General features: G+C 46.6%; 1 protein-coding gene and 1 long non-coding RNA gene across 6 annotated transcripts in view; both read left to right on the top strand.

Moving 5' to 3' along the window:
- Positions 1-10,925, top strand: part of cacna1ia (calcium voltage-gated channel subunit alpha1 Ia) — a 66,932-nt gene extending 56,007 nt beyond the window's left edge. For both annotated transcript variants that reach the window (XM_049744023.2, XM_068653376.1), the window contains exons 32-37: positions 450-878; positions 3,692-3,841; positions 5,807-5,941; positions 7,932-8,091; positions 8,281-8,516; positions 8,603-10,925. In XM_049744023.2, the coding sequence (XP_049599980.2) occupies positions 450-878; positions 3,692-3,841; positions 5,807-5,941; positions 7,932-8,091; positions 8,281-8,516; positions 8,603-9,313 (1,821 nt within the window). In that variant the 3' untranslated portion in view covers positions 9,314-10,925. The remainder of the gene's footprint in view (positions 1-449; positions 879-3,691; positions 3,842-5,806; positions 5,942-7,931; positions 8,092-8,280; positions 8,517-8,602) is intronic.
- Positions 10,926-14,788: 3,863 nt separating this feature from the next.
- On the top strand, positions 14,789-20,737 carry LOC125983183 (uncharacterized). Of its 4 annotated transcripts, none has more exons than XR_007486650.2 (5): positions 14,789-16,645; positions 16,872-16,984; positions 17,085-18,110; positions 18,175-19,341; positions 19,451-20,737. It is a non-coding gene; the product is annotated as an uncharacterized lncRNA (long non-coding RNA). The 4 variants fall into 4 exon arrangements; XR_007486648.2 differs by having other exon boundaries at positions 14,789-16,984; positions 18,175-19,117; positions 19,196-19,341; XR_007486647.2 differs by having other exon boundaries at positions 14,789-16,984.
- The last annotated feature ends 213 nt before the right edge of the window (positions 20,738-20,950 follow it).

The following is a 20,950-nucleotide window of genomic DNA, read 5'->3' as shown; positions in this document are numbered from 1 at the left end:
CTAATTACCCTTGAATGCATGCGCACCTCCTCCAGCTATCCTCGCTCCCACCTAGGCCACACGGGGGAGGAGGAGGAGGAGAAGGAATTATGTTAAATAGTTTCAGAGCGACTAGCCTCCACCGCAACATGCTAACTAGCATTAGCATCAACATTGACAAGAAAGTAAACAAATGTCGCTTGTTGACGTCCACTGATTTCCATCTCCAATGCCACGTGCTAACTAGCATTAGCATCAACATTGACAAGAAAGTCAACAAATGTAGCTTGTTGATGTCCACTGATCTCCATCTCCACTGCAACATGCTAACTAGGTTAGCATCAACATTGACCAGAAAGTAAATAAATGAAGCTTGTTGATGTCCACTGATCTCCATCCATCTCTCCATCCATCCATCCATCCCTCCCTCCCTCCCTCCATCCCTCCCTCCATCCATCCTCTGTCTCCAGGACACATTGCGGGAGTGCCCACCAGATCACGGCACTGATGTGGACTACGCCTGCAATCCCAGCCTTCAGTTTATCTCGCCCATGTACTTTGTCTCCTTCGTGCTCACCGCCCAGTTCGTGCTCATCAATGTGGTGGTGGCCGTGCTGATGAAGCACCTGGACGACTCCAACAAGGAGGCCCAAGAGGAGGCGGAGATGGATGCAGAAATTGAGCTGGAGCTGGCCCAGGGCACCCTCTGTTGCATGGGCGCCCCCGGTTGCGGGGGCGGAGGGGTGGAGAAAGGAGGAGTCGTCGGCAGCGGCGCCGCCGGATCGGCCCCCGGTACCGAAGGAGGAGCGGGAGGGAGGATGCGAACGGCGCCCGGCGCGCACGCCATGCCGTACAGCGCCGCTGACTCCAACCGGCCCTTGTACTCACCAGCACACGAAGTGAGTGTCCTTCTCGGTGTGCACGGGTGTGAGTGTGTCTGTGTGTGTGTGTGTTTGCCTTTCACAATGTCACCAGGCAAAACCAAACCAACAATTAATCACAATCTTTCAGTTGCTCCATTTCGTACTTAAAAGTTGGGTTTTGGGTCAGTCGTCCTTTCAAAGTTTACCGTGGGATCATTTTCACTTGACATTACAATCCGCAAAGAGACCTGATCATTTTATCTACCAGCGCAACAACCATAAAAGTTCTTATTACTAGTTTTTTTTTTTTCAAAAGTCCTGATGTGATCGACAAAAAGAGCAATAATATTTACAACCCGAATAAAATGACGGCACCACTGCTTGTGTATTCTCAGAGTACCTCCTCAGTGCATCAATAGGGAGAAAACAAAATGATGAATTATGATTTGATTGATGCTGCCCAAAAAAAAAAAAAAAAAAACTCCTTGCCTTTTTTCATCAAATTGACAGCCATGCTTTACGGTTGTCCTCTCTTTTTACAATTCCAGTTTTTATCTTGTATCTTAAAATGTAATTTTATTGAAGCTTTCAGGGCTTGTCGTAGACGTCTGCGGGCTGGGGACCTTGATTCATAGACATATTTCCACATTTACACGTGGCCGACCGAATAAATATAGCTTGGTCCAGCATCATCTTCCGAGGGCTCGTTGGAGACTGACTGGGTTGCCAAAGGTCACGCCGGTCAGACATGCATCACAATTAGTCGCTTAGGGAAGCTCTAAATAAGCTTTCGGCATTACCGTGAGAAGATGCTGGAATGTGCAGCGGTTACAATCACTTGGCTTGCATGCCCCCCATCTCATTTTCTCCGCGTAGTCTGGCGCATTCCATTCATTTCGTCAGCCGCTAATGATACCAACACGCGTTAAGATGACTCATCGGCTGCCTTTCACCTTCGCTTCTCAGCCACACACACACACACACACACACACGGAGCCATTTTTAGCTCGGCGTTGGCTGATAGAGGAACATATTGCCGAGCGGGGAGAACGCGCTAGCGCTCTCTCTCAAGTGATTTGCACTAAGGGATCTGTAATTTATTCAGTCCCAGGGTTTAGTGTGTGTTTGTATATGACTGGCTGTGTGTTTAGTCAAGCAAGACTCAAATGAACAAGTGGGCACGGCACGTTTAACAGCGCTGGCTGGCTGGCTGGCTGGCTGGCTGGCTGCAAAATTCACCAAATCATGAAAAACAAATGCAAAGTGGCTGACTGGCGAGAAGAAAGAAACTGCTTCCATTCATTTTGACTCCATGATGGGAGATGAGATTAGAGAGGAGGCAAAGAAGCTACAGTGGAACTTCAAGCATGCTGAGCAACCTGCACTTAGAAACGATTTGGCCTTTGTAGCAGAATCATTCAACTTATTAATTAGTCATACATTTGCAGATGCCAATAGAATATTTTTTATAGATTTAAGCAAAATGTATTTGCGAGATAACCAACCTGTAATCCTGTCAATCTAGCTGCTTTATAAGATCAAGTTGATTGATTTGATCAGATTGCTGACTTTGCCAGGCAATCTTCTCCCCCAGCAAACTTTTGGCTGCAATGCAACACTATTGATAGATAGCAGGTAAAGGACACTTTTACACACACACACACACACACACACACACACACACGGTCAGTGAGGAAAAAGTAAAGGGAATAGGAGAGGAGAGATAATAGCTCAACCAGTGACAGTCAGATAGAGCTTGTAATTAATTTCATCTCTCTCTCTCTCTCGCCCTCTCTCGCCATCTCTCTCTCTCTCTCTCTGTCTCGCCGTCTCTCGCTCGCTCCCTCTGTCTTTCTATGTCTCTCGGTCTGTCTCAACTCCCAGCAGACGGGCTCTATTGTTGTCCAGTAATGGAGTTATTAATAGAGGGCAGCACATAGGCCACCTCAGTCAATCAAACATTATCTTTCCATCTAGCCACCTCCACACAACCGACTGGACTCTCTCGCAAATGTCGAAAAGCGCCATGTGGGTGAGAGGAGGGGCGAAAGGCGGCGCATAATTTCATTTATTAATCTTGCTGGGATTGCATAATTAGTAGTAGGAGGCAGTCAGAAAAATAACGTTATCGGGGCAGAACGTTGGAGAATAAAGTCCATATAATACCAGTTGAATTTTTTTTTCCCAAGAAAAGGTATCTGTAAATATTATAATACTTTTATACTTTTCAGTGTGGTCTCGGAATTAGATGACCCATGGTTGATTTTAATATCTTGGTCATAAATACAAGTCCTTTTTTCATAATAACATAATAAGGAAATGCAGACTGACTAAGTTTGAAATGCTTTTTACCAAATGCCCAGGTCCCAAACATTTGGTTGAATCTGTCGCGTGAAGGTATTAGAGAAACTAAATGAGGCGATATAGCGGATGGAACTGCAACGTTCTTCAAAGCTCCCAACTTGGAGAAGAAAAAGGTTAACTGGCTAATGAGGGTTTAAAATGCTCCTGCTGTGGAATTCCTTTTATCCAAAGGGGTCAAATCCGGATCAGACATTTGTTGTGGATGACATGTGTGCATTTAAAAAAAAAAAAAAAAAAAAAAATGGATGCTTCATGCCAGTAACTTTGTATCTTGACATGCATAAAGGCATTTTTCCTGGACCCTGACAGCTGTCTTTGCATTTCCCTGCGTGTCCTTTGTCCTCGCATGTCGGCATGTGCACACCTTTGTGCCTGCGTGCAATTCTGGTCTGCTGGCCCGCGTCCCGTGTGTGTGCGTATCCCCGTGTGTGTACGCATGTGTGTGTGTATTTGTGCGTGTGTGTGTGTGTGTGTGTGTGTTCCAGGAGAGCCAGTGGTTGGACAGCGTATCTCTTCTGATCAAGGATACATTAGAAGGGGAGATGCTGATGATCGACAATCTCTCTGGTTCTGTCTTCCACCATTACTCGTCCCCTCTACCCATCTGTAAAGACTGCAGGGGCCACCCACAAGAGGTACCGCCCTCATGCGACCTTAACAAACGTGCACAAACGCACGTGCAAATCTTTTCTGGCATGTTTGAAGCCGGTCTTTATTCATTCGATGATATTTTTGACGATATCTTGTTTCCCTTTCATTTGGAGTGAATTTTTGAAATGCACAGACTCCTTACTGCTGCTCCTATATTCACCACGCAACCCCTCGCTAATCAAGTCGAAGACATGAAGCAGTTTTATGAGGCATTTTGGTGGCTCTTGTAAATCCCGGAACCCCTGCTAGCAATTGCCTATATTTTTGCCTTTGTGAGGCAGATTGCTCTTTGCCTCAACTTGTACTTTTTAGTTACGCAAAACTAGATATGTAACATCCAAATATGACATGTTAGCCTGGCTGCATAGAATTAGAGCCCAAGGCATCTGAAACCATTTCGTGAGGGATTGCGCAATCTGATTTGAGGCACAGCTACTCGAAAGTAAACAGGTACATTTCCTAATGATATCATTGACAATATTGGAAACAAAACGAAAGAGAATAGAAAACAGACCCAAGAAATAAAAGATCATTTCATCATTATTTTTCACGCTTTGTGATGCAGGTGAGGCTCACGCTCCCCTGCCTCCCCTAATGTACGCCATACACAAACATGATATTTGAGATTTTATTTGTGGTCAATTGGTGAAAATGGCCACACACACACACACACATATAAAGAACATCATTTGAGCATAGTGTGTTACAACCTTTGGGCCTCATTGATCTGATACGTGAATGGAAAGTGTTTGCAGGCTTAAGAAGCATGTCCATGTGAATTATTGAATGCATTTTGTGGTATCCACTTTCCACACAAGCAGATGTCGATGAATGAGGCCCCACAGCATGTAAGCTCCCCTAACGTGCATGCGTGCAACTCTCTCCTACTACTTGTGGGGTTGTTTTGTCGACAGCGGGTTGCATATGGCAGATAAACTTCCCGACATGTTGTCCTGTGCCGGTGTTGTCCATCACTGTGACAAAGTGCAGCGGGCCAGCTCAGAAGAAGCAATAACTGGCCTTCACCACCTCCTCACGTCACGTCACGTGTCAGTGTTGTTTTCTACCTGTCTGCAGACGCTGTCAAGCCATCAATCTGCCTTCTCCCCCCCCCCCCCCCCCCCCCCTCCATATTTCTGCTTCCTTTTGGTCCATCTTTTTCTGCTGTATTAACCTTTATCGGTGTGTCTGTGTGTGAGAAGGTGGGTGGGCGATCCTCAGACAGCGTCCGTCGTCGAGTTATGTGCACCTTTTTGTTTCTGTGTTTGGGACACAACAAAGGTGCATTGGGACACAATTTCCATCGTAAAGACGACATGGGATCATCCCCAGGGTGAGGCTGACTCCATTTCAGTCTGCCGGGAGCTGTTGAATGGTGCAGCAAAGGTGTTTTACTGTCATTCATTGCTTACGAGTGTCCACACGAGCGACAACAATCTTCTGGTGTTTATGGAAGACCCCCCACCCCCTTGCGACAAGCCCCATTTGGTTCAAAAGCTGCTTGTAAAAGGTTTATTAAGCAGAACAAATGCTACGGTATATACAATACATATATATATATATATATATATATATATATATATATATATATATATATATATATATATATAAAAGACTGTTGTTATCGGAAGTAGCATGGTTTTGACAAAAATGAATGATATTGCTTAACCTTAATTGATTATGTGTGACATGCAGTAGTGGGAAACGTCTTGTGTCGGGACAGCTGTAGTACAGTAATAAGATTTTCGATTGAGTTCTGCTGAGAAAAAAAAATTGTCAACAGCTGCCGAGGCGCATCCAAGCTCGCTGCTGCTTTAACTAATGCGCGTGTTGCAAATACACTTTAATACTCAAAGTGGAGTCAAAAGCAGTTGAGGTTAATTGGGCAATGGTGAACGTCTCCCTCCCTTTGTGGGACACCAATAACTGAGATGACTTCTTCACACCAGATCAGGATGGCGGAGATCGAGCAGGCTTCGCTGAAATCAGAGCAACTCTCCGACAAGTCGTCTTCTCCCGCCCTCCCCGATGACCTCAGCCTGGACGAGCACGCCGCCTACCAGCTGCTTGTGCGAGACACCAAGGTTGGTGGGGAGATAAGTGAGGTGAGAGCGGGCGGGCGGGCGGGCGAGCAGGCGGGCGAAAAGCCTGGAAAACACTGCCATCCCTCTTTAATGACGTATAAATAATGCAAAGCAAAGATCTGGCCGGCGCTCATCTCGTATGTTCTGTATCATTACGGAAGCGACAAATCTCTTGTAATAGAGGCTGGCTATTTCATGGCCGCTTATGAGCTTCCGTAAACACTTGTGTTTAATTGCGCTTCGGATCAACTCGCATATTAAACATGGACAAGGGTGAAAACACCAAACGTGGCCTTTAGGTACATCGGAAACATGATATTGGTGTCATTCCTCCAAGCATTCATGTGTATTTGCCGCATCTGTCCTACTTCCCCGCGAGGCTAAGCGCTAATATCACACAGGAGCCTACTGGTTGCTTTCTGTATTCATTCCGGAAGGCAATAACAGATGACCATTAGAAGGCTTTTAATGGCTGTGCTGTGCTCTGCTCTCTTGTGAACTGTAAACCTTGCCTTCTAGAATATATGTCTTTATTTGTCTCGCTCGGAGAACTATCTCGGCCTTGAGGGCATCGTCGCGCTAAGCAACGCGAGTCTTTCCACTTGACACTTTACTCTGGTACACGCAAAACGAGTGTAACCTTATTTGATATATGCACGGACACGTACGGGCACACGCGTCCCTCCGACATACTTGACATTTGAGTGATTAGCTTTGGAGAAGTTGTTGGCCTTGGGCAATGATTCTCAAAGTGAGGTACATTGTGTGGCAGCTCCCTCCAGTGGTTAACACAAGAAACGCACCCAAGTACAGTTCAGTTGTATTTTACTTTACTTACTATTATTTACAATTATTTATTTTTAGGCACCAACATATTTTTGTGTGCAATACATGTAGTTGAATTATTAAGTTGAAGTAGACAACCCCCCCCCCCCCAAGCCCCAAATGTAGATGTTCCTGACTAATCAAGCACAGGCACATAAACTTGTGAACGATAACAGCCAGCGTGCACATAGAAAAAGACAAGATTTAGTCTTGTGTCATGAAGTGTTGACACAAATGTGGCAAAGTCTTTGGGTGCAGGCCAACGTGGAACAGGAGAGGGAGGGGGAATCTCAGCCAAGCCCAGCATGCTTGCAATGGCTTAGCCAGTAGGTACATACGCCTTAAACAGCTGCCCACCATCTTAACAGCGAATAAATCTCTCCGGCAGGTTCTCCCCCGTTGCCGTCTCTCTTGCTGCACCCTGTCCCTCGTTTGGAGTTCTCTTATGTGCACTTCCCCATCCCATTTCTATCTCCATGCCTTATCATCCATCCTTTCTACTCCTTAATTGGGCAATACTACTTGTTTCCGGATAGCGAGATAAGCTCTGCAATCAGCAAACATTTCTCTCACCTCACAGCTCATTAAAGAAAGTGCACAAGTGAGGGAAAAGACACTTTTTTGTTGGTTTTCCCAGTGTCAGCACGGGCTTTGGTTTGGCCCCATGGAAATGGCGTCAATCGGTTCATTGCAGTATTTGATTGTCAATAGCGTTTTCAACCTGGAAAAAGAAAAAAAAAGGGATCGAAATGGAAAGTAAAAGCATAACAGCTGCGTCTCGTGGAGTAGCGTTAGCTTCTAGCATGAGCCATTTTTCTTGTGCATAAAATGGCTGTAAACAAAGCAGAATTCAATCCGCAGTGCAATTACACGCACTCGCAAAGTTAACACCTGACATTTATTGTAAGAACTAAGTCATGTTTTAATAATCATCGCTCTATTTGAGAGGGGCTGATATGAAAAGAGTGCAGGACTAAAAGCGTAATTAAAAATCCTCAATCTAGCAGCTTAGTTTTCAGCTATGATTTTTTTTTTTTCCCCCCTGAATTTTAATAATCATTTTGTGGATAATGCACCCTCAGGCTAATTTGAAACCAATTTTTAAAAATGAATGAATGTATCGGAAAAGACTCTCCTCAGCTCCAGGTCGTCTGCTCCCTCCCAGGGAAAGCGCGGCAGCGGATCATCCAGCTCTGAAGAGGCGACAGGAGGAGGAGGAGGTCAGAAGGGCCACCAGACGGTTGTCCAGAGCCAGGTCCAAGGTCTAGGCCATTTCCCCAGGACGCTCTGCAAAGTCGAGATGGAGACAAATTACTTCAGCCCCAGTGAGTCAATATGCATAAAAAGGCAGCTAGTGGAAATGTGGTCTTTACATATGAGTAGAGTAACCCAGGTACATAATAAAATTATTTCCTCAAGGTCGCCAAAAAGGAACCATAAATACATGAATAAAAGCATTAAGCAAACAGCTCAGATGTAGATTGCATCTAAATTGACATCATTTCCTTCTCAAGGTGACGTTTCCGGCGTCAGCAGCAAGGAAAGAAAGACGGAGGGAAAAGAAGAAGCTCGCAGCGTCTCTCCCCTGCTCCCCTCGCCTGCTGACTTCTTCCACTCGACAGGAGCAGCCATCCCGGCGCCTCCCCGCAGCAGGAGCCTGAGGTTGTCCAGAGGCCTTAGGTTGACCTCCCCGGCATCTTGGGCGGCGTTCCGTTCCCCTGGCGGCCAGAGCAAGATCCTGTGTAGTCAGGTGGGAGGGAAGGAGGGGCCGGCCGGGGCTTACTGTTGCAGAACAAAAAAAAACTCACTCTGTCATTTGTTTGGCGACTCTTGCAGTATCCATCCCATAGCGATTCATCGCTAGCGACCGGCAGCTCTGAAGGCAGCCTCCAGACCACCCTGGAAGAAGGCCTGAGCTTCAGCGTCTCGCCACCGCAAAACACCGACTCGCCAGCAGCTCCTCCTTCGCCACACGAGTGCCCGCACCGTCAAGACGGCACCGGCGTTTCTTCCCCGGTCCAAAGCCTGAGACTGAGGCCCAGCCCGTCGTCGGCTCTCACTCTCCAGGCCACCGTCGGACAACAGCGGAGCCAAAGCAGCGGGCGAGGTAGCACCAGCCCGGGCTTCACGCGGGACGACTCCATCGACCCTTCGGACGAGGACCTGGGCATCGTTATCGGCTCCTCCGTGGGCGGTTGCGGGTCCAGTCAAGCGGGAAACAGCGAACACTTGTCGGAGACGCTGAGCAGTTTGTCGCTGACCTCGCTGCTGTCGCCCGCTTCCGTGGCGTATCCCGGAGCAGCCGTGAAAAAGTGCAATAGCACCGGAAGCCTGGACCGAGGGGGCGGGATGCTTCTGTCTTCCCGAGGGAGAGAGACCCGCAGGGAGATTCTAGGTCTGGAGCTCATGGACTCTCAGGGTTTCTTGGCCAACCCTTGGTCGGGGGCGAGGAGAGGAGACGGGGACGAAATGGGAGACGCGTCGCCAGGGTTCCGCGGGAAAAGCTCAAGCCAAACAACAGTAGGGCCCTTTCGCAAAAACAGATGAAACCGACTGCAAACTTTTTCTTCATCCTTCCTTGGCCCTTGCACTCTCTCTCTCTCTCTCTCTCTTTCTTCCCACCAATGAAAGAGAGGCTTGCCTGTATTTCCAAGCCTCATCTTCCCCACACGGCCCCCTCCCCTCTCCAAACATTTGTGATCAACCCAAGACCTATTTTGTGCAAGTGTGCAACCAAGGGACCTGGTCTGGCTTTTGCCACAGTGCACTCGTAGTTGGGGCCTAAGGGCTAAAAAGGAGTCAAAAGTTGCAGGTAGCTTGTTATACCAGCCAGATAGATGTTCAGGGAGGGCCTCGGCCGGGTCACGGAATACGCAAAGGTCCACTTTAGGGACGGGAACGTTGGGTCATTTGTTTGGCAGAGGAGGGGGGGGGGGAGGGGAGAGGAGGAAGCGGATCTGATTTCCATCTGTTCCGGCAGACGGAAACAACGGGTGCCGCTCGCCTCTCTGCTGACATCACAGGAAAGTGCGAGGTGGAGGAGAGTTCACGCTCGGCCGAGAGCGCTGCCTCAGGTATCCGAGAGATTGAATGAAATAGCGGCAAAAAGAGGATGGCGGATGGGAGGCGTGGCGTGAACCTTTTCGCCGGTGAGATTTAAAGCACACTCCTTTTTGACCGTACTTCCTCTCACGGCGGGCCACTTTGAGATGCAATGACGAAAGGTTGCAAAGAACCTTCACTTGCATGACGGAAATGCATTTAATGGAAATTTTTACGTATATACAAATGTGTGTCCAGATGTCAGTGTTGGGTGATGACCATGTGTTTTTTATTGGCACTATTTTTGTAGAGAAAGAGAATTTAGGCACATGCAAATTGCGGGCTCCTCTTTGGAAGTCCATTCCGATGCGTCACGTCAAGTTTGTCCGCCAGTGGCTTCCGGTTTTCTAACATTTTTTTAAAAGTGTGCAAAAAAAACAACAACAATTAAAAATTGCTTGAAATCGTTCCTTCCGTCATTTCTCTTAAGTAAATGGCGCGTCGTCCTTTTGAGTTGCATGTGGTGAGTCCTAGCAGATGGGAGCAGCCATATTCACTCAAGCAGAACGCCCATGGACATCTTGTTTTGCAATTCTGACGGTTTTTCAGATTAAGGAAACTCTCCATCTGCTGTTGTAGCAATGCAGCGTAACACTGAGCACAAGCGTCTTTTCATGCAAAATGACTTTTTGGGCCGGGCCTGGCCGGGCCGGGCCGGGCCGGGCCGCCACATGCTGAATCACTTCAAGCCGAAAATGAGATGCTGAATTTTTCAGTTGCTAGTATCATAATGGATTTTTTTTTTTCTAAAATATTGAGGTGGTGCAAGCCCCCCACCCCTCCAAAACTTGCAAAAGCCCTCATGTATGTGCGTGGCGGCGTGCATGTGTTTGTTACATGACATCAGGTGTGCATTTTCCTGATGCTTCTGTTTGTAAACTGTGTCATGATGACGAAGATGCCGATGCCTGAGGGTTAAACGCGGAACAATCAAGGGCTGTTTTAGCTTGGAAGGGTTATCATCCTCCTGTCTTTTCTGAGACCAATGTCAACGAATATGGCAAGAAAGGTTCAAGCCTGACCACACAGCAATAAATGTTCTATGTGTATGCCCTGAGATGTTTAATGTCATTTTTAATGGGCGTCTTACAATCGCTGATTGTGCTTTCGGTACTTTTGTAGCACTCTGGGGGGTTTTTTTTTCCCCCTCTCTAGATTGCTTAGGTGCGATCATTTTGTCAAGAATTGCTTGCCTTAAATTCTGATTTTCCATCATTTTCAGACGTCGAGCACGCACATCCATGCAGTAATCCATCAGGACAAAGCGCCTTGGGGGTTGTCTCCAAGCATTGACGCTATCACGCTCTCTGCTGAGAAAAAGCCACATGTGAATGTGGCACAACAAAAGGATTCATGCCGTGTCACCACGGTGATCTGCTTGCATAAGGTCGCCCAATGTAAATCTACAAGGTTAAGTAGTGATGTTCAATAGCGGCCATTTTCAAGCGAAATCATTTCCACAAGGCTCGCGCTCGTTTACTATGTACTAAAGAGCGGCTAGTAATGTTGTGATGCATATTGGGACAATGAAGTGATCAAAATGTCACCTTTGAAAGGTCTCACGGGTGCACTTGGCTTTTTGTGCCATCCATCCATCCATCCATCCATCCATCCATCCATCCATCCATCCATCCATCCATCCATCCATCCATCCATCCATCCATCCATCCATCCATCCATCCATCCATCCATCCACCCACCCACCCACCCACCCACCCACACTGGGCTGCAGCAATCTTCCATTTTCTCAAGCGTGTATTCCCAGTGTGAATTTGCAAGGCTTGTCAGAGGATCAGCGCTAATGGCTGAAGCTTATCACGTCACAAGTGAGCCTCACCGTCGTTGACTTCTTCCTCTGCTCCTTCTTTACCGTTTGCTAAATTGTGACAACCTTGTGCTTGGGAACACTGACTGCATGCTGCTGACACTGCTGCTTTCTGTGTCACTGTGCTTTCATCGTGATGGATTGCTGACAGCTTCCCTCAACACCTGGCCCACAGGTTTGGGAGATAATGGCTTTGCAAAAAAAAAAAAAGACACGAGCATGTTGCAGAAATGGCTTGTGCTGCAAAAGATTGATTCAGTAAGAAACTGAGAAGGTTCACTCATTTGATGAGCTGCCTTCGCGAAAAGCGCATTTTAAATCCCAGTTCAAGCGTTCACATCGCTGCTTGGATTCGGACTGTCCTCTTTTTACATTTCCTACCTAGCATTTAAACAGGGGTGTGTAGACTTTTTATATTGACAACTTATTTAAGTCGCTGCTTCTGATAGTTTGGAAGAGAATACTTTGCTGGCATTTTAATTGCTCTCAACATGAGAACAAATGATTGTTTTGCCAAAATCAAATTAATGAGCAGTTGTATGAAGCAGAAGAAGCGGTTCTTTCCGGCGCACAAAAGAACAAATACTAAATCATGTCTTACAAAGCAAAAAGTAACATTTTCCAAATGCTGCGCTTGCAATAAACTTGGCTCCACTGTGAAAGAATAAGACACAAACTCATTTATTTTCCAAATCAGCCTTCACGCAATTAATGTGGGATTGGAATGCACTTCTGCAATTTGCTTAGGTGAGCTTGCAGAAGCAAACATCAACGTGATTGACACTTGTCAGTGGAGTCAAGGGAATTTAATGGTTCATGTTGCATCCTTTTATGGAAGGGGGAGATGGGGGGGGGTGTTAAGTTGCTGTGTTAAGTTGCTGTGTTAAGAGGTTTTTGCTGCCTCCTCTCATGCACAAGATAAAATAAGAAACAAATCATCTCCCTCAACTACAAAAAAAAAAGAAATCACATTATGCATGAGACAAGGTTGTGGCGAAGGGCAAAACGTCAAGACGCTCTCACATGATTGCGTCACATTACGAATACCAAAGCAAGGCTACTAACAGATATGAAAGATGACTCTGGTTCGTGTCTCGGTCCGTCCATGTCTCTGATTTTTGTTTTGCAAAATTGAAATACAGCTCGATTTTCTCGTTTGTTGTCCGGAACACGTGAGGAAAATTCGAACAGTTTGATTTTCAATTTTTATTTCTACACCAAACAAGTAGCATGAGACACGAATGGAATAATCCTGCTCATCTATTTGTTTGAGGTTCTTGCAGGTTGACACCAGCATTTCACCAACTGACCAGGAGACGGCGACAGCGTGGCAACTGAAGACTGAAGATCTCTCAGCAAGCACACCATCAAATGTTTTTGTTGCTCGCTTGTAACACACAATTGTGTTTTTAATCTGTTACTGATGCACTTAGAAGCCTAACTCTTTTTCAGAATAATAACCATGTATATTAAGGCTTTTATTTTAAAAATGACCATGAATAATCAGGCTTTTATTTGAAATTGAAAAAAAAAAAGTCTTTCTTTTTAAAAGCCTTACTTATACATGGCCCCTCATCTGCAGGTTCATGTGAGGTACTCTGATTCCCGAGAGCTTTTGTTTCCCTTCTCAAATTTATCAGCGCAATTAGGCGCTCTGCTGAGCGTGGATTGTCGGCCCACACTGGGCAAGCAGCACTGCTCCATTGGAGAGCACCTTTGCAGATGTGATTACAACAAAAGTGCAGCAACGCAGACAAATAGGAGAATTAGACAACATACTTGAGCATTAAAACATTCCTTCCCAACAGTCTTGAGATGGCTCCACATACCATACAACAGTATAGTTTTAAAAGGATTCATGAAGGCAAATTACCGTTCGACATGTTGACCTTATCTTTGCATGTTTAGTTTTTTTCTCTCTTCCGGTGATATCATTTAGTTTGTGGTAAGGCGGTGGATATGAGCTCGCTGCCGGACCAAAGAGTGTGACAGACTGCGAGCGAGGTAAATGCGATTAAGATGGGTCGGCCGCAATCTTTAGCGCACATCTGTAGGTCCTGTCGGGATGACAGATGGAATGGGATCACTCTCTCCACAGGATCCTACCCTTGTCCTTGAGGGTGGCGGCAGCCAGATGCTGATAAAGGTGAAGATGGAGGAGCATGTAGATTAGGCACATAAGTAAAAACTTCATATTAATAGTTGATATGGGCAAGTGGCGCCGCTAACTATTAACCCTTACCCTCTTGTCTTTCATGTTTGAGTGGACTCCTCGACATCAAAAGGTCCATCGATATTACTGGAGGCCGTCCACCAGCTGATGCCCCGAGGTTCATCTGGAAGATGTTTGTTTTTGTTGCAAATCAAATTAGCTGCTCGTATATTGACTGACGCCTTCATATTCACGAGAGGATGTGTAGTCGCTCTGATGAATGCTTGCTTGGTTATGGCTGCCGCCCGCCCGCCCGCCACGAATGCCGCCAACTCTTCTTCTATTCAAGCAAGCCGTGGTTGCGCTTTGAAGCCCGACACGAGGCTTTTATCTTGTTATCTTGTTATTTCATTGTATTCCCGTGTGCAATGCCCGCCAGCGTCCCAGGAGGGGTGCAACAAATACCATCCCTCTCTCATCCATCTCTCCCACTGCCGACCGACAATAACAGCGGTGGGAGGGACGGAAGGAAGGGCTCTGCTTTTTGTTTGAACTACAACGGAAAGGAATTACCAATTGACCACACGCTATCATGACAAGCCTAATTAATCCGATTCATTATTCATAAGGCGGAAAACACGTGCCATGAAAGGGGAGGCGAGATAGGACACAAAAGCACCTTATCAGCACTTTCTCGGAGAGGAAAGCAGATGGAGAATGCTGGAGGGTGCCTGCCTGCCTGCCTGCCTGCCTGCCTGCCTGCCTGCCTGCCTGCCTTCCTGCCTGCCTGCCTGCCTGCCTGCCTGCCTGCCTGCCTGCCTGCCTGCCTGCCTGCCTGCCTGCCTGCCTGCCTGCCTGCCTGCCTGCCTGCCTGCCTGCCTGCCTGCCTGCCTGCCTGCCTGCCTGCCTGCCCGGCCGCCCGCCCGCCCGCCCGCCTGCCTGCCGCTTGTGCGTAAAATGAATACAATAGAAAAAATGACTCATATTCCATCAAACTGTAGTCAAGGCATGCAATTAGCTCACACTCTGTTATTATTCGCATGAAATCAAAACAGACTGACAAGTAATTCAAGTGTCAGGTAACTATGATCAATAAAGCATGATGGGCTTTAACATGAGATACCGCTTATCCTTAGTTGGATAGGATGTATTGATCTGATGGCAATCAGCGGAGAATGTACAGGTCAATAATGATGCCAAGAGAAGCAGCATCCCCTCTGACAGACAAAGATGAGATAGATATAAGCAACAAGGCCCCAAAATATAATGAAAAGCCTGTCTGTGATCGATAACGAAATAGGACAGCTAATGGAGAGCCAATGATGCGGGAGCTGAAACACAGGCTGAAAAAAAAAAAAAAAAAAAAAAAACGTCATAGAGAGAGAGCATTTAGTCTGGGCGCTATGCCTGAAAGGCTGCACGGCAGGCATCCCAGCAACTTGTGTGAAGTAATTAAATGTTAGGCCAATGGAATATTAGTGCTGCAGCTGTGCAATAGAAGTAGGAGCACGGCGCCTTTAGGGCAAATTTAATTCCTTCATCAAAATATGACTGACAAGCTGAGAGAAGCTGTGAGCGTGTACTGGGAGGCTCCGTCATTAATCAGCACGGTGACAGCACAATTGATGAATTGCCTCGGTAACATCTGCGTGATGCTTTGTCTCTTGGCCTTCAACTAAGATTGAGTGAAAGTACAGAGACCATTATCCATTCTGACTAGTTCCCTTGGGCAACGTGCCATGAGCAGTTTAAAATGGAAGACACAAGCTCTTGCTCGTTCACTTGAGCATATACTGCCCCCTGCTGTTTAGTGGTGGCTCGTGAGTGAACGATTCGTTCAAAAGAACGATTTGGTCATATTGACAGGGTATCCTCCATCCAAACATGTTGGGTGTTCAAAGTTTCTACGGATAGTCAGTCCGAAGCAGCCCTTCCCACAGTAGTCACCATGACAGGCGACCACCTGGTGGCGTCAGTGTGCCGAGCGCCGTTGGACGATCAGGAGAAGAAGATTTGAATCGACGGATGTGACGTCAGGGCTTTAGGTCAATTGAAGACAGGTGTGCTCGCTCAAGGGGAGTTATCATATGCAGGTGCCACCGAGCGCGTGGCCGCGGCGGCGGACGCTTTCTCAGGTAAGCGAGCATGCTAGCAAATGTTTGTCGTCGCCTGCCGTTTTTCACGACGGACGCCGTGTTTGTTGTACGATTGGCACGCTTTGCTGCCTTTTCTCACAAGCCTTTTTTCAAATTTTTTATTTTTTATTTTGTTTGTCGCAGGATTGTCGTACTCTCGTGACTCGGCCACGTTTAGCCCGTGAGCAAATGTTTGCAGTTTCTTACGATGCCATTTATTTCTTGCAGGATAGGGAGTGCTTGAGGTTTGGGCACGGCACGCCACAATCGACTTTGCGTCGCGTCGTTGCGCGTTTTGATGGTGTTTTAAATGTCTTTCGCGTTTTTGTTTTTTTTAATGCTGGCCAGCATTTTTTCATTCGTCTGTCTGTAGAAGGTTCGTAAATGACGCCGCCGATAAGCGCGTGTTTGTCTGACTATAGGAAATGTTAGTTTGACTCTAGTCAACTAAACCACTTTTTATTATTTTATATTATCCGTGTGCCATTGACGTGTCATGCAAACTGGTGAATGCAACGTATATGTTACGTCATGTCCAAATCGGACCAAATCCATTCAAAGATGTCGCCCGCCCGCCCGCTCGTTCCGTTACGCAACAAACATTTGCGCCGCTTATTTGCTCCCCTTTTGGACGCCGCCGACCTGGATCATCTGTCCAATGTGAGGTGAGTTGTAGATGATGAAATTAAAATATGAATTATAATCTTTAATAGAGAATGGATAAAATTAAAATATTTACTATAATTTTGATAAATTATCATAATTTACCACAATATAATACTTTTTTCAAATGTAAAACTCCTAGTGTGTATAATTGTTGGTAAAAAATCATGCCATTGGCACTCTACTCAATGTCTATTTTTGTTGCAATAATTTGCTTGTCTTTTGTAGCACTAAAAAAGGCCGCCCAGCCAGCATCCTTCTATACAAAGCAAGCAGGAGGCTCTTGGAAGGAGCCCTTTCAGTGATGTTGAGGACACTGAGGAAGAGTAGTCCTAAATCAGGTGAAAACCTGTTTTTGTCAAGTTTCAGCTTCCCAACACACAATGGTTGTCGAGTTTTAGCTTCCCAGCACACAATTAATGTCTGTCTGTGTTTTTGTAGGCTGCAAGAGGAGCCGAATGAGACAAGTATAATTTCACATGAAAAGGCGCAATGGCCTGTCCAAAGGCGCAATGGCCTGTCCAAAGGCGCAATGGCCTGTCCAAAGGCGCAATGGCCTGTCCAAAGGAGCAATGGCCTATCCAAAGGAGCAATGGCCTATCCAAAGGAGCAATGGCCTATCCAAAGGAGCAATGGCCTATCCAAAGGAGCAATGGCATATCCAAAAGAGCAATGCTATATCAAGTCAAGAATCAAGCAGCACGCTGCAAAAGTCAACATGTGCGGATCATGTGCCCAGGAGGGGGCAGTGTGGTTGCCTTTGGTTATGGGTGCACGGAAAGGTTGCAGGTGTGGCCAGTGTTTGGGGGTCTGACGGTTGGTCTTGCTTAAGAGGTTGTGGCTTATCTGGATCCAGCGGTGGCTTGTGCTTGGTTGCCATTGACGGCTCACTTGGGGGAGGACGTGGTGACTTGGATGGAGACAAATGTGAACTTTGACGCGGAGCCCAATGTCCAAGCTTGCCATATGACTTGTACCATTTTGTGTCTTTTTCTAACCTACCACTGTCGTGCTCGCTGCGTTCTTTGTTCTCCCCCATCGGTGTAGGGCGGCGTTGGAGCGAGCCGATCCCGAATGTCCAATTTTGCAATTTGACTTGTACCATTTTGTCTTTTTCTAACCTGCCACTGTTGCACTTCATCTAACCCTAACCTACCACTGTGGTACTTGCGTTCTGTGTGCTCCCCTAGGTGTAGGACAGCATTGGAGCGAGACGGTAACATTTTGTCTTCTAACCTACCACTGTCGTGCTTGATCTAAGCCTAATCTACCACTGTGCGTCCTTTGTTCTCTAGGTATAGGGGGCGGTGTTTGGGCGAGCCGGTCCACGAGGAAGACGTAATGATGCGAGCAGTGCCCAACTCATTGCATGTTCTGCCATTTGCAGGCCGGACGCGAAGGGCGGGGGGCGCACGGCCCGATCCGACCGGGCGACGGTCACCAATAGTAGCTAGCCGCTTTGATCAAGTAAGCAAGTGACCCACAACTTGGGGTGCTCTTGAGTTTCTAACATTTGTTTCTGTTTCTGCAGATGGCAACCGGGATGTGACACGATCTGATCAGAGGTGAACGGACCGCTGTGGCATCGCTCTGAAGTCGCCGAGTTCTGAGGGAGACCCGCTTCCCTGGAGGCGTCGACCTGCGCAGCTTCAGCGTGTGAAATAGATGGGTTTTTATTTTAATTTTTTTTTTTTTTTTTTAAATTACACCAGCGGTGTCCCAATGTCTGCTTGAGGGCTGCATACTGAAACAAATTCAGAATTCTTTCGACACAAATTCATTAAATAGATCACAAAATGTTGCCATTGATATTTAGTGCTACAAAGCAGTGTCGTGTTCAGTCGTGTGGTGTGTTGATCAAGTTGCCCCGAGGCTGCCATTTGGACACCAATGGTGACGTGTGTGTGTGTGTAGGGCTGCACGTGTATTGGAAAACTGCCATATGGTGGTCTAGGTTATTGACATGCACTTTAAGACAGCAAAGATTTTTTTTTTTCATGTCTCAAATGAAACATGTTTCCTTGCCTAACTATTTGTAATGAGTTAAGACGATAAGTCATTGATGTAAGTTAAAGTAAACGAATCTAACTGATCTCATTGCGATCAAATAGTTAACCTCCATCCAAGAATTTTTCACAACTTGCCTCAATGCAGTGGTTTGGCCCAATACTGCCATATCATTGATTTTCCAAAATGTTGTGCAGCCCTCACTGAGTGCCAAACGCGCAGCAACGGCAAGCGACCGCGCAAGCGACCGCCCAAGCGACGGCAAGCGCAAGCGACGGCGCAGCGAGACCTTTGTGCTTGTCTTGCAAGGTGGAAGAGACTATGTATGAAACGAAGAGCCGGTGGACGGAGGCCACCAGACCCGCGATTGGTGAGCGGGGTGCAAAGGAAGGAATCACCCAAAGAAAGCAGTCGCCAAGTGTTGAAGAGGAGCCTGATGCATGACTGGCCAAGGCTGGCCAGAGGCGGTGACACGGCAATCCAATCTGCAAGCGTAGTGCACACTGTTGGTTTTAATTTGATTTCCTTATTTTTCTGCCTTTCAGCTGGCAGCGGATGGGGAGAGCGCCAGCCTGCACCGAGAGGGACTGGGCTGCACCCACAAGACCAGGGAAGGGGCCCCTCCCTCACTCCCTCCCTCCGGGGTTAAACCCGGTAACCCGGATCGCTCCAATCCGACATGCGCCAGCCCGTGCGTGCCACTAGTTACCTGATTCAAACTTACCTTAGTCAAGGTTGGGAGGGGGTGTTAGTGGAATTTTTCCCCTTGCCAAAACCACCACAATATGTCTGCCTTTCAGGATTGCTGGGGCAGTGGATCGGACGAGTGACTGCACAGAGAGGGACTGGACAGGACCGCGAGACCAGCCAATCATCGGCCGACATGAGACGGACGGGTGCGGATGCGACGAGGGCAAAGCGCCCAGCCAGCGTTTAAGGAGAGTATGACTGTTTTTTCTTTTGTCCTTTCTTTCTTAACCTCCCTCCACTTTTTCACTGGGTGTGCACACTGGCTGTCTGCATGATGCCTTTCTTTCTCAGCGCTGCGTCATTTTGCAATATTGTTGTTTTACTGTTGTTTTTTAATCATGAAATGAACTGTTTGTACTGTAATTGTGGGTGTACCACTGAACTGCAATTAAACTGAACTGAATTCAAGTGGTCCATGTTAAACATTGGCACGTGCAGTCTATCGTGCATACAAATTGGAATCATTTGAGACCTTCTCAATGATAAGGCAATTGTAAAGTTAGTCTCAAACCAAATTGTCTTGTTAAATATGCAGTGTCAGGCTTTTTATTTTTTTTAACTACACAAAAGAAAGCTGCATGCATTCTAAATGGTTGACAAAAGCCAAGTAGCCTGACACATGTAGATGCAAATGCCAAGCGTAAGCGTACAGACGGTGTCCGTTGTATCTTTGGCAACTCTGCTTTAAAATGGCCACAGAATCTTTCAGAATGTTGGTGCAGTTTTCTGTAAGAGTCAAAGCAGTTACTTTAATCTAGTCCGAGCTATTTTTTGGTTTGCTTTGAATCGTCATGCATGATGTGGGCATTCTTGTGAATCAAGCAAACGGTTTGTTCTTCCTGTTGGTGGTCCTGTAAATAAAGTCAACTTTGGTGTCAATCATCATTCGCGATGAGCCGCAATTGAAGCTGCATCTCTTGAATGTGAAACTTATTGCATGTTTTGTTGCAGGGCTTGACGTCTTCATTGGCTGTCTGACTACAAAGAAGGCTGTTGCTGTACAGTCCAGGTTGTTGCTAAGGTCAATTGAATTTATAAACCTAGCGTGTAACTTTTAGGACCTTGGCTTTCAATTCAAAGCACAGTTGCTTTACTTCACGGCCAGCCTCGGTACATGTACTGGGTGGTACCACCCAGTTCAGAGTAAAGTAAAGGCCAGAGTGGTTGTCTTAATACTGGCATCCTCATGAAATTGACCATATCAGACAGGCTAGATGAATTCCAAGTGCTACCACCGAGTGGCAGGATATTTGCCTCAGCCTGTCTGATGCTGGGTCAATGCGATGCATCTTTCGTTGTTTTGCCCAAAGCAACCTAATAAACAATATTTGCCTCAACCTGTCTGACGCTCCATTGAACTGTATGCAATAAGTTTTAACTTGAAACAGCTACATTACAAATGATAGGCGCCCTAATTAGACAGCTGGGTCAATGTGACCCGTCTTTTGCGGTTTGTTTTGCCCAAAGCAACCTAACAAATACACATAAGCACTGCCGCCATCTCGCCGGTGTGCATGTCTCTAAAATGTACAAAGCAATCAAATTCATTT

Source organism: Syngnathus scovelli, chromosome 16, assembly GCF_024217435.2.
Source record: "Syngnathus scovelli strain Florida chromosome 16, RoL_Ssco_1.2, whole genome shotgun sequence".
NCBI classification, from domain to species: Eukaryota; Metazoa; Chordata; class Actinopteri; order Syngnathiformes; family Syngnathidae; genus Syngnathus; species Syngnathus scovelli.
Note: the sequence above shows the minus strand (reverse complement) of the source record. Positions and strands in the feature narration are given on the sequence as shown.